Source organism: Aptenodytes patagonicus, chromosome 4 (genome assembly GCF_965638725.1).
Source record: "Aptenodytes patagonicus chromosome 4, bAptPat1.pri.cur, whole genome shotgun sequence".
Classification (NCBI taxonomy): domain Eukaryota; kingdom Metazoa; phylum Chordata; class Aves; order Sphenisciformes; family Spheniscidae; genus Aptenodytes; species Aptenodytes patagonicus.
Genome location: NC_134952.1, coordinates 17,360,929 through 17,374,922, shown reverse-complemented (window position 1 = coordinate 17,374,922; position 13,994 = coordinate 17,360,929). Strand labels below are relative to the sequence as shown.

At 39.4% G+C, this 13,994-nt stretch overlaps 1 protein-coding gene across 12 annotated transcripts in view; it reads left to right on the top strand.

Annotated features, from left to right (window-relative positions):
- LDB2 (LIM domain binding 2) overlaps window positions 1-13,994 on the top strand; it is a 225,230-nt gene that overhangs the window by 143,291 nt on the left and 67,945 nt on the right. For 2 of the 12 annotated variants that reach the window (XM_076335989.1, XM_076335990.1), the window contains one exon: window positions 13,385-13,544. The exons of the other annotated variants lie outside the window; for them this stretch is intronic. In XM_076335989.1, the coding sequence (XP_076192104.1) occupies window positions 13,385-13,544 (160 nt within the window). The remainder of the gene's footprint in view (window positions 1-13,384; window positions 13,545-13,994) is intronic. 12 annotated transcript variants of the gene reach the window in all.

Here is a 13,994-nt window from a genome sequence, read left to right as displayed (position 1 = left end):
GGAAACAGCTGATTTTCCTAAATTTTTTTCAGCTGTTCCTTACCAATGTACTTGGCATTGGACCTTAAAACTTTCACTTCTGATATAGAAAGTGTAGGGGAAAATGGAATCTGCCTGATAGTCTGGCTGATAACTTAGTTTAGAAAACAATCCTTTTCATCTTTTAATTAATAAGATCTGATTTATTCTCCAGACCATATATTTTTTCATTTGCTGCTCTTGTTTTCTGTAATCAATTCCTTGATTTTTTTCTTCTTGGAAAAAAAGTGTGGTTAGGTTATTTTTTTCCCACCATTCCTTCTGTTAACTCTAGCTTTGCCTTCATGCAAGTTACAGAGTATCCCAGAAGGTCTTGACTAATTTCAGTAACTAAATGATCTCTGAGGTGGCAGTAGCAGCATTTCTTAGTGTTCTGTAGTGATTCTGAGAAACAAGATTAAATTTAGTGCAATGATGACATAAGAACCCATTCACTGTCATGAATAGATCATATTTAAATTGTGGAAACATTTTACATTACAGGTTTATATTAACAAAGTCCAGGGTGAAGGAAATAAATTCAAAACCTGCTCTTCAAGCCTGGAAGCGTGTGTCTCAGTCTTACCTGAGGAGAGAAGGAAGCTGCTGCAGAAACTAACTTTATTCATGTGATAGAGAGTGACATTGCACCAGAGGAAAAGGGTCATCACTCCTGAGCTTTAAACAGTCTTTTAAACATCCTACACCCAGATCTTTAAGTGATTTGGAGCTAAGGTTGCAGAACTGACCTTAATGTAATATTCTGGAGGGAACTGGCATAGCTAGTGGTGATAGATTTGACATATTCTTGGCAGCATTTCCAACCTTTTGGCTGGAGTAGCCTGTAGAGGCCCTTCGGGAAGTGTTTGGTGGCCCCCTGTCCTGTTGTCTGACTACATATGTGGTTGTCCTGTGATCCAGGTAAAGCAGGAATCGACCATATGGCAGCCACATGCCTGTCATATGTACCTCCTGAGCCATGATGGGACATGTAAGCAGCCTCCATCATGTCACGAAGGGCATGAGCACTCCCAGCATGTGATGGATGGGAGGCCGTGGAGCTCCAGAAAGCAGGAGAAGGCAGCAAGGCAATTCCAGCAGACACAGCTGGGCCTGGGCAGTCTTTCGTTCAGAGCATCCCTTCAAATCAGACAGCATACTGCCATATTTGCTACTTGTGGTTTCTTTCAACATGATGTTTAAAGCTCAGGCAAACTGCAGTGTTACAGTTTGGTCAGACATTACTTTCAGCTGCAGATAGGCGTGTTAATTTTGTAACATGCTCTCAGAAACATCCTTGTTATCAGTTCACAGTGGTTGCCTCCTGGGTGAGTACGGTTCCCCAGTAAAGATCTAAAAAGCTCCAGGAAAAACTGGGTCCAGTGGCACAGAACATCTTCCAAAACTCTTTCCACAGCCACAATTCCAACTAGTGAATTTAGGCTAACAGCTACAGATCTTCCAATGATGTTGACTTACTTTCTAGCAGTAGCAAGCTCAATAACCCTGCTAAAGCACAATGCTAATCAGTCTCTAATCAAGTCTCTAACCAGCCTGGAAAATGCATTATCTGTTTGAAGAGCAGAAATTCATATATTTGTCATTTTTTATTTTCCTTCCTAGCACTTATAATAGCTTTTTGTTGCTATGCTCCATCTTCTATGAGAAGCCTGATATATTCTCACAGGTCTGTGCTTTTCAACTTCTTTTCCTGTATTATGAAAATGTATGAATGCTTAGTTTGTTAACAGATATAGGAAGATAGTTATGTTTAAAACACAAGTTCATATAAGAATGTTTATTTCTTGCAACACATTGTATTCTAAGGCTTTGTATCAAATCTACATGATAAGTTATCCTTTTTCTTAGAACTGTTTTAGATCAGTGCTGGTTAATAGCTGATTTTTTAGTGCTTTAGCTAATTTCTTGCATATAAGTTGTCTTTATTTCATGGGTTGCTCTGAAATAAAATTTCTTTAATGACAATTTTCCTGAGAGGTAATTTACTACCATCTCATTTTGTCTGACCTTTAAATTAGTTTTAAGCAACTACAATATTAGAACATTCGAACAAATGCAACACAGATTTATCAAAGTTATTATTCCGAACTACACTGATACCTAGATACAGGAAATGTGGTAGATCTGTGCCATAGTTTAACCCCAGCTGGCATCTAAGCACCACACAGCCGCTCGCTCACTCCCCCGCCCAGTGGGATGGGGGAGAGAATCGGAAGGGTGAAAGTGAGAAGACTCATGGGTTGAGATAAAGACAGTTTAATAGGTAAAGCAAAAGACACACACACAAGCAAAACAAAACAAGGAATTCATTCACTCCTTCCCATCGCAGGCAGGTGTTCAGCCATCTCCAGCAAAGCAGGGCTCCATCACGTGTAATGGTTACTTGGGAAGACAAACGCCATCACTCCAAACGTCCCCCTCTTCCTTCTTCTTCCCCCAGCTTTATATGCTGAGCATGACATCATACGGTGTGGACTATCCCTTTGGTCAGTTGGGGTCAGCTGTCCCAGCTGTGTCCCCTCCCAACTTCTTGTGCACCCACAGCCTACTCGCTGGCAGGGCAGTATCAGAAGCTGAAAAGGCCTTGATTCTGTGTAAGCACTGCTCAGCAACAGCTAAAACATCAGTGTGTTATCAACATTATTCTCAGCACAAATCCAAAACACAGCCCCGTCCTAGCTTCTGTGAAGAAAATTAACTCTACCTCAGCCAAAACCAGCACATTCTCCATCCCTTATTCCATACCATTTACGTCATGCTCAGGTCCCACACTATCCAATACATCCTCATTAACCACCACCCCCCTTCCCATCCTTTGGTATGATACACAGATATCATTCCCCTAGTCTATGGACCACCCCTGTGAAATGTCCACAAATGTCCACAAAATGCCCATGGAGTTCATTTAGTCCATGACTTTGATCTCCATCTGTTATGGTGGTCACTCAGGACGGGAGAGGTGGTGTGTTGCGTGGAGTTACTGGGCACCAAAGCCAGCTCAGGTCGGGTCACTTGCTGCACTTGCACTGCTTCTTGTAAGGGTTGTCCTCCATTGGTTCAGGTGGTTCCTGCTATAGTAATTCCCATAACATGCAACTCAGATCATGGTTTACAACAATTTAAAGGTATTTCCATCACAGTCTCCACCCCTGGTCCCTTTGGGCCAGGTTATACGGTTTAACATTGCAATGAACTCCTTCCCTTGGTCCTAGCCTGGCTAGCAACAAGGGGGTCCTGCTATAGTAATTCCCATCACATGCAACCCAAATGCTGGGTTACAACAATTTAAAAGTATAACATATTATTTGGAGTTCAGCATTTGATACAGGATCACACATAGGAAATTATTAGTCCAGTTCAACAAGGTGCATGTTAGTAGTGGTATTGCAGAACAGAATGGAGCTGAATAAAAAAGAGATGACAACAGGGTATGTTAAATGGAGAACTGTCACACTGGAAGGAAGATATCAGCAGAATTTTTCAAGGATCAATCTAGAAGACTTGACTTACTTAACATTTTAATTAATGATGTTGGCACAAAATGTAGAAGTAGAGGAATGGAATTTGGTGGTGGCAAAATATTGTGAGGCATCATTAATATAAAGGATGATCAGAATATTACACAGGAAAAATGTCCTGACCTTGAGGACTCAAGTAATAGAAATGAGATGAAATTTAAGGGTATGGATGGCACTTAAGGGCTGCTAAAAAGAATTTCTGCTAGAGACTTATCAGTTGAAAATGACAGAGGAGGCAAAAGACCTGTGTGTAACAATCAGTCATAGAATAACTATGAGTCACCAATGTGATACAGCTGTGAAGAAAGCGATGTGATCCTAGAAAGTATCAAATGAGATATTTCCTGCAGAGACAGGAAAATGTTAATGTCGTAGCAGCACTGGAGAGCTTGCTTTTGAAAAACTGGCTGCCCGTTTTTAAGAAAGATGAAATCCAAGTGGAGCAAGTGTTAGGAAGGACTATAGGGATGATTAGAATGATACAGAAGCTTATGTTGTGCAAACAAAGTAAAAGGTTGTGGCTTGTTTAGTCCACTAGTATAAGGTTGAGAGGAGACTGGATGGCTGTCCGCATGCTTTTCAGGGGAGGAAGCAGCAGCATGGGAGAAAAGTGGCACTTGACACTAAAACAAATGGATATGAGACTGGAAATTAGAAGATTTCTAGTTGTCAGATCAATGGGATCCGAATCAGTAGTAGCAGTGGAGGAAGAAATGGACCAGTTTTAAGACAGAGCTCAGTAAGCTTGTGGAAAAGATTATATGATGTGATTTGCTGAGTCGTTAGGGGACTAAATCTGCAGATTTATGAGGTCTTATGTTCTTCGTTGTTGTTAATCACCTATGTATGCATCATATGTGGCACAGCTTGCTTAGACCATGTAGGTTATTTATCTTCAAATTGATACTGAACAGCAAGATGCAACCTTTGCTTGAGAGGTATCCTCATTCATACCTAAAACATTGCTCAAAAGTACTCAGACTCAGAAGATTTATGTATTTATTAGAGGTACTTTAGATTGTACAAAAGCTGGATTGTGTTCTAAAAAAATTATGGAATTGTTCTCATTTATGTTAAGGCTGCATTACATAATTTTGGCAAAGGAAACACAAAATGGGTGTAAAGAAAACTGCTGGGCTGCTAAGAGGACATAAAACACCTTTAATACCAGTAAAACTCAGGTCGTCTTTGCCGACACAAGTGCAAACCTTAAAAAATATGAAAAACATAGTGTCTGCTCTATGTTTTGTATGTTCACTTCACAACTAATTCACTGGAACAGTGTGGTAGTAGGTTTTACTGAAGTAAGAGGTTGAATTTGGCTCAGAATATAAAAGGAAATTCTTGGAGGTTATGATCCTTGCAATGTGAATTCCACCAGTAGAAATTCAAATGTACATCATTTCTAGCAGGATAATAAAAGTGAAGGTTCTGGGCAGCTAAAAATGTTGATTTTTAGATGCCTGTCAGTAGCAATTAATTATACAGGAAAGTTTTCCTATTAAAAATATTTGTAATGGGATAAATTATTTTCTGACTTGAGGAATAAAAGTAATTTAAAAATTTATGCAAGAAAAGAAAGGGGCTCTGGCGAACAAAGCAAGTCCAGGTTATCTAATTTCAACTGTGAAGTAGTTCTTCACAGTACTCCCCTACAGTAATGGATTGGGGGGGAAGGGCATATCTTAATAGAGCACTTTAAATGACAAGAGTTGTTATTAAAAGACAGTAGAAGAAAATTCTTAGGGGGGAGCATCTTGGGTTTGCCTGGCTCACGCTACTGGAGAATACTTGTCTACCTTGAAAAATATTTTAGTGTTACGGTTACAGAACCCTCTGGGCTCTCTTCAGTGCAAAGTATCCACTGCTTTACCATTACGGACATTGCAGAAGGTTGTGCATCGGGTTCTGCAAAAAAACAGTTCTTCCAGTATAAACACCCTTTTTGCAGAAAGTTGAAACAAAAAAAGAATGCAGTACACTGACATGTTGCTAAGCAGAAAAAAGGACATATGTCAAGAACCATCTATGTCTTTTGTATTACTATACTTCCTTTCCTCACACCTTCATCACACAAGCTGTTACAATTCTTATGTACCCATAATATAGAGAGAAAATGACGCAGAAGCTAGTTTTTCCTCCATTTCTTGTCCATTTCCTTTTTTAAAGATCTAGCGTTAAAGACAGGTCCCTGGGGGGTCTAAGCTGGTTGAGACATTACTAGTTTCAGGTCAGTCCAGGGCTTTAGGTGTTTTCAGTGTAGCTGATTAATTCATTAGTTGATGGGCATCATGTTGTAGTCTTTTGGGCCTGGGTTACTCTCAGAAATGAAAGGAAAATCTCACCAAAAGGGAGAATACTAACCTTAGAAATAAAATTGGCCTCTCTAGACCATGAGGAGGTCAGCAGTATTCTGCTGCTTTGCTTTGGCTGGGGTAGTTAGACCTGCAAAATGGTGACTGCCAGAAGAAAAGAGGTAATTTGAAAACATTACCAAGCAGGAGTTTTGAGATGGCTTGCACTGACCACTAATTTATGTTGCTGACCACGTCTCTTATTCACTGAAGTAGGTATAGTTGCTTCCTGGCAAGTTTTCACTGAAAAAGCATTAAGGTCTCCCTCTTGCTCTCCTGCAAACATTTATTTGTGTGAGTAGTTTCAGTGACATGTATTTGTAAAGTGTCTTGTATTAAAGACCTTTTGCTAATTGATTATATTTTTTGCAAGGATGTATTTTATGGTAATGACATTCTATGATTTTAAAAGCATTTATTTACGGTGAAACTATCACAGAGCACTTTCAGGACATACTGTCTTCCTGATAACAAATGTCTCCTGAAATGAGAAAGAGCTTTTCTTAATTTAAAATTTCATTATTGGGATTATTTTTTATTATTACAGCTATTTAATAATCTCTTCCAAGTAGTTTCATATTTTCAAGGTCAAGATTTTTTAAAAGGACTAATGGGACCCAAATTTCTTTTCACTTCTATCAGACCAACTGTGATGAAGTAATGGTGTTCTGCAAGTTGGCACTGGAACAACAAATTATACATCAGCCAGGATTCATCAGCCAGGGCACATACCTTTTTCCCTATATGCCCTATGACTATATGACTAATAAAATGCCTATTTTTATTGTGTGTGGTCCAGCTTCAGAATAATAATCACCCCTGAAGATTAAATTAATGAAAAATCAATTTAGCAATCAAATATTTCAGCCATAGTGGGTGGCTGAGTTAAGAAAGTATTATAAGCTGAATGTAATTTGTTCAGTCATATAGGCAGCTGTTGAATTCCTTATTCAGCCATCAATTACTACAAAATGGTTAGCTGAAATTACAATTAAACAATGGTTGCAAACCACACTGTTAGAGCACAGTCACACGTGGAAACAGCTGGTTATTTTAAAAGTGACCATTCTTGCTGCTTGCTACTGCTCTTCCTCTGGAGGTGACTGACCTCAGAGGGGGGCTTTTGTCACGCGCTGCCTTGCCAAGTCATCTTCAGCCACCACCAAGCCCTCATTTGGAGTAGGAGCCATCATGAGGGCTGTTGTGGTGTCTCCCTGTGGGCTTGCAACTCCCAGCAGGATGACAGCAAGCAGCTAAGGCTGGTCACATCTTATATTGCTCCCGCTCTGCCTATCGCGTGGGTTTGCCTGTGAGCACGGGCCTTCGCTCACATGAAGAAGTCGTCCTTAACCCCTTTCATGGTGATACATTTATAACGGCATGCTTCATGCCTGTATGCAAAGAGGGATAAGCTTTACCTGAATAATATCTGTTTACCTGCTACTTCTGTGACTGCCCTTGGAATGTTGCTGCTGTAAGTATTTCAACAATATTTACTGTCCTACAATTATACTTCTGTCAAACTGTGTAGATTCGGAACTAGGCTGTAAGGTGGTATTTTCAGTGAAAGTATTTGCAGTAAGCTTTCTGTTTCAATTTCCCACATGTTCAGTACCCATCTTTATGACATGAACAAAAACAATTAATTGCTTCTTGATGAAATAATTGCCCCCAGTTTACTGTGCACCATAGGACATTATAGAAGACATGGGAGAGGCTTCGAAATTTGCTCTCAAGATTTTCAAGGGAAAATGATGATAAATTAAGCAAGACTTTGGGGCTCATCATAAGCTTGTGATTCCATTTCAAGGCTCAACTTCTCACAGAAAAGCAGTGACATAATAATGCGGGTCAAGTCTTTCCTTTTTATTTATGGTACAAGGGTTTTTTAGTACTTACCATCTCTCTCACAGAGCATTATATGCTCGCTTACATATTTGGGGGAAAGGTTGTTCTCTGCAAGCTTATCTGTTGCAATATTTCCAGGTATCCTGTTTTAAAACATTTGCTAGTAGGCATAAGTATGCAATGCACCATGAACAAATACCAAAAGAAATCTCATAAAAACTTATCTTGTGTATTGAAAGAGGATGTGGGTTCAGATGTGCTCCAACACTGCACCACTACTCTGTCTTTTTAGTAGTTTTACACGTAGGCGTTTGCTATTAGGTGTTTGCTATTGTTAAAAGTGACAGCTACATCCCCCTCTTTAGGCAAGCCTTTTAAAAATAAGTGTGATTTACATGTGGTTTGCATATTTTAATTTGTAATTTGCATATGCTAATTGACAGTGCATTGCAGTGACAAATGGTATTGCATGTAGTCAGCCTAAATTGTAAGGAGTTACAGGCAAGTTTGTCTATTCAAAGGCAGGTTCCCTTCTGTATCTCAGCAAAGACTGAACTGCTGTTGACTCTCCCCAGTGGTGCTGAGGAGGGGTTCTGTATTGCACGCTCCAAAAGCATAAGTAAATAAACACAACGGTCTGTTTCCTATTTTCAAAATATATCTTGCAACTCTGGAAGAGAATCATCCCTTGCTATCAATGTCTTTCATGACAGTAACTTTGTGCCAGTTCATGAGAGATTTGCTCTTAAAATGAGCCTACATTTCTGAAACTTGTTCAGGTAATGAGGATCTTAACTTTACCGGTAAAACCATAGATGAAGTAAATGTCTCTTGTAACCACGCAGAGGAGTCAGGAAGCAGAACTGTGGCGTAGAGTGAACCAGATGAACACACCACTTTGTAGCATGGACTGTCATGCCACGGAAAACGCCAGTGCTGCAACATGAGATTCATTTCTGCAGATCGCCAAGGTGTTTTCCAAGAACAAGACAGATCAGTGGGATACTCAAAAATATGTATTGGAGGAAACATCCAAGTTTTTGCTCAAAAAGGTGTTAGATACAAAAGGACACAGTAGGGAATAACTCCTTTAATGATATTTAGGTTGCTGAATATTGCAACAGTTGACCCATACTGGAATAATCTTATAAAGGGAGCCCACTGGGATCCTTCTGCTCTGTAGCAGACACACTGGCATCAGTTTATACATTTTCTAGGCCACTACGTTTCAAACAAGAGCAGATTCATATTACTACTGTCAGTGATGCATTGAGAAAAAATAGTGAAAAAGACAAAAAGAAAACCTGTATAATTTTCCATTACAGTGACACCAATGTGGTATCAATAATAGGGATCATCCATCGTGCAGTAGTGTATTCCTGTGGTTAGCAGATATGCAAGGGGCCAATGACTCTTACCTTCAACATATCTAATGTTGCCGGCAGACCAGTTTTTATTCGATGTTTTAGCAAAACTCCTGCTTAGTATCACATTTAATAAAGACAATGTAGTAATTCCTGGTAAATCTAGGAGAATGATTCATAGATGGATAGGTAGTTGGAAGAATCCCTCATAATTGTCATCTCACTGTGCCCATTAAGAAACATCCATTGGCAGTCACTCTCTTGGGACCAGTTTGCAAACTTGTCAGGGAGCACTGCAACATTTGCCTAAGATGTGTCATCCCAACATACCACGGTCGGTATAGTGAGTATGGCATATGGGAAGGAGTTGATTATTCCCCCTCAGTTGGCTAGTTATATAAAGGTTAGGTATTTCAAATAAAACACTATAGAATATACCAAAATATTCTTAAATTCTGGAATCACTGGGGAGACAAAAAAGACACCCACAACATAGATATTGTCTTTTTTTTTTTTTTTTTTTTTTTGTGATACTGGAGTGTAAACATACAAGTTTCTCTGAAAAAAAGTAAGAATTTTTCTTGGTTTCTGATCGCATTTGGTTAAAATTTACTCCTTATAAAGTAAACACCACTTTTTCTTGACACTGTTAAGAATGTCATTCCTCAAGTGTAACTTGTAGCTCTGATGCAGTAAACAAAAATGTTGTTTTGTTAGTACTACCATTTGCTCTTAAATCTTCTCACAGTTGCATGAAAACCTATGTTCTGAAATTCAACCATTCCCATCACCTTTCTTGAGATTCTGCAGTTTTGTGTGCATTTATCACTACTCAGAACATACGGAGCACCGATAACTTAACAAACAAGTGGCAAACACAGATTCTTCAATGGAAAGGCTTTGGGTGACCTTCTTGTGAGTGCCTTCCATGTGAGTACCCCTTTGAAGGACACTGAATGGAGCAGACAGCTTATGGCATGGGAGAGTAAAATGTGAATGGGATGACATACAAGTGATGAAACTCGGGGGAAAAAAGCAGGTGGAAATAACAGAGGAGGAGCAAAAGTTCAGCTCCCCTACGCAGCATCCCCACGCAGAGCGAAGGCTTCCTGTGAAGTTGCCTTTTTGGGGGTGTAGCCTGCCATCTGCCTCAGAAGTGGTGGATTTTTAGGAGAAATTAAAGGTGAGAAATGTCACTCAGAGCCACTGCTTGTGACTACGCTGCACACCAGCTCATGGGAATAGCTCTGGGAAATCAAACTAATGCTGCTTTGCCGGCACAATGTGCGTATGGTTAGAAGCTCCTGTTCCACCCCAGTAGGATATTGCGTGAGTGTGTAGGCATAGAGGATTAGCCTGAAGAAATTCAGAATCATTTTGCTAAATGTATATTGCTCCTGGAGGGGGCACGTTATGTAGACACAAAGAACATACTGTAAGAGAGGGTTGATATTTTCTTCTCTCGGAAATACAGGTCCCTATATACTGATAAGAGTTTCATCTGCAGTAACAGGTGAGATTCGGTTGCACAGTGTGGCAAAACAAAACCACCCCATGAATCTTTTCTGCAGTTATGTGACATGCATTGTGTTATATTGTGCAGTCAGTGTGGGCACCTACTGGGTATGAAGCGCAGGGGAGAAGTGTCTTTAGTATCCCATTGTTTGCTGTGAATTGTTTTCTACATTAACTTGCATACATTCAAATATTTAATGAGTTAGTTATAAGTTCCAAGCCATAGCTCAGACCATCAAAGTAATTTCACTCTTTTCCAATGGCAGGCAAAATAGCCATCCCTTTCTAAGAACCCCATGCCTCCGAAGTTCTTGCAAAGACAGGAAACAAGAAGAATTTCAGGCCCAAAAGCCTGTGAGAATAAACTCCCTCATATCATTTTTAGCACTTCCTAACTCTAACCAGATGTGAGGTATGCAAGAATAACCTTTTAATTTCTATTTCTAACTGTGCTGATTCTAGGAACAGGAGGATAGGAGGGATGTGGATAAAGTACTGTATAAAATACAAGAGTGCTGATCCAAAAAAAATTTTAAATGTCATGTTCAGTCCAAGATTTGTGCAGAGGTTTGGGAACAGCTCTTATTTGTCTAAATTGCTTTCCTTATGCCTCACTGTGGGCAATTTTCCCTCCTTTTCTATTTTTTTGTATCAAAATGACATTTTAGTTTTGAATTAATCCACAATTTTGCTGAAAAAAAATATATAGAATTCAGTTTCTATTAGCGAGTAGTTGCAGAGCAAAGACCATGTTTTCTGAGGTTTTCAAGCTGCGTGCAGTGTGCCTTATTGACATGATCCAGACACACAGGGAGGAGAAACAGGGCAGCTACCTGTCCTGCATCAGAGTACGGCACTCCTCTTCTGCCCTTACCTCTTAGATGACTAACTCCACAAAAATGAAGATAATTTTCTTCAATTCTTCATATCATCATGCAAGCAAAATTCCTGCTGTTTAAGTGGAGATCCATGAGCGACCAGGATTTGTCCTTGAATAATGTCTGAAGTAAGATCAGGATTAACAGGGGGAAAACTCATCTGAAAATATTCATGTATGAGTGTAGTGAAGGAAGACTGACTTTAGGCGGAGATATTTTTCTATGGTTATGGTGAAAAAATGACTTTGTAGGAGTGTTACTTTCTATTACTCTTCCGTGTAATGGATGCCCAAAACATAACAACTTTGGACTGGCATTTTCTGCATTTTATTCCAGCACCTTTTTTATTTGTCTTATAACAACAGTATGAATTGGTTCCTACCAAATACTATATGGGGTTAGGCTTTGTAAACAAATAAGTCAGCTAACTATTCACTGCGGTAATCGCCACACAAATTTGTTTCCAGATCCTGAGTTGAGTTTGCAATGCTGCTGTGAAATACGTGCAAATTATTTGAAAGCCAGGGGGATATTTCAAATGTGTATGTATACAACAACATATTTACATGTTTACATTGCAAAGTTGAGTATTTTATTTTTTTTATTCAGAGTCCTGTTTGAGCATAACGAGTGTGAAAGATACCAAATTAAGTTGGCTTTCCCACATCAGGTGATTTCTGTACATTTTTCAAATTTGGTAGATTTTGAAAAAATGTATTTGATTTGTCAAAGAAGTATTTTGAATTAGATAGTCATATTCATGTTAAGATATCAGAACATCGAATTATTGATCTGGATCATTCTCCCTGATGTCAACAGGGATGCTTATTGGCAGTGTTGCACTGTAACCCCATCAACACTGTGGAAAGATAAATGTTATTCCTAAACCTTTAGAGAAGAACTTCCCACCTTGAATTTCTTCAGTCCTGTAAGAAAATACGTTCCAAGAGAAATTTTTTTATATGTTTCCAGTCTGGGATCATAGTTCATATGTATTTTTCTGTAATTAAATTAAGAGTTGTTAGGTTGATATTTGGAGCATGGGGTTCCCTGCAATCTCATTGTACTTGGACATTAATAGCTATTAGTAGCCGTGACTTCCATGTGTAACTGAATGCGACCATCACCTTCGTAGCTTTCCACCTGTTCATTTTTGGAAGCAGGTATGATGGACCAGGGCGAGAATCATGTCACACTTGTCCTTTTTTTTCCCATTTTTTTCTTAGGTTTTTAATTTGGCTGTTGTCAGGCACAGGTGTTGGTCTGGGTAGGCATTTGGGTTGATCCTGTGTGCTGTTGTTATGTTTTATGTTCAAGGGGTCCCTGAAGCTGTCCTGACAGTGGCAGTTCAGCATTGTCACGGGAAACTGCATCTTACCTGTAGCGGTTCCAGAAATCACAGTGAGTCGTTGTAGCAAAAATATATCAAGAAGATGACATAATGACTCTCTGTGAAATGTGGAAACAATGTATCATACAGCTAAAAGGACAGAAAACATAGGAAGAGGCTATTTTAACTTCGGCAGAGATTTGTTACAGCACTTATTACTGATGTTACCTTTTTCAAGTTAAGAGCATTCTGCATTACTTGCTGCATAAAATTTTATTAAAAGCTACGTATAACGTGTGTTCTGATGGAAGCTTATAAACCTGTTACATTGCTTGCCCTTTTCTGAAAGTGGTTCTTTATTATTTGACGTTATTTTGTCAGACATCTGATTTGTATAGCTGAACACAGGGCACTTGCCTTCATTTTAAGGGTAATAAACAAGCTGCACTTTGAAAACCAACAAAACATTTTTAAATGGTAGAATATTTTCCTAATTATTTTGTCTAGTGTGTTGAATATCTTTTTACTTTCTCTGCAGTTAGCTTCCATGAGCTTGAAAGAGAAAGAGAAAGAGAGTGGGAAAGCAAGCTTTGCTGCAGAAAAAAAGAAATCAAAGCCAACCACCAACGGCTTTTTGAAAAAGAGTGTTCTGGTTGTTATAAAACATGTATATAACCGACAACTGATGTTATCCACTGGTGAGATATTGTTCATACGTCTACAGCATAAAATTACCAGAAAAATCATGCTGGTTATCAATCCACATGTGCTCAATGCAGTTTGAGGATTTTGAGAATGCCGTGTGTATCTTTTATCATATCACCGTAACCCCTCACCTCCCACCAGTTCTCCAGACACACTCCCCACTACGTTATGTCCCTTTTGATGCATGTATCGACACATTTCACCTCTGATATTTTTCACCTGAATGTGGACCGTGCTGTGATGCTTGACTGACAGTGCTTGAGCACTAAGTCCTGTGTTCAGGGAAGGGACTATCTTTCTCCTTCACATTGCCTACCCGTGGGCTTCAGTCTTGCCATGAAAAGAAGTCTTCCAGTGTTGAGGAGGTCAGCTATGCCTATATGGCAAATGCTTTTACGAGCCTGTTCTGCCCACACGCCGAGCTGACCAGATGCTGTGTGGCC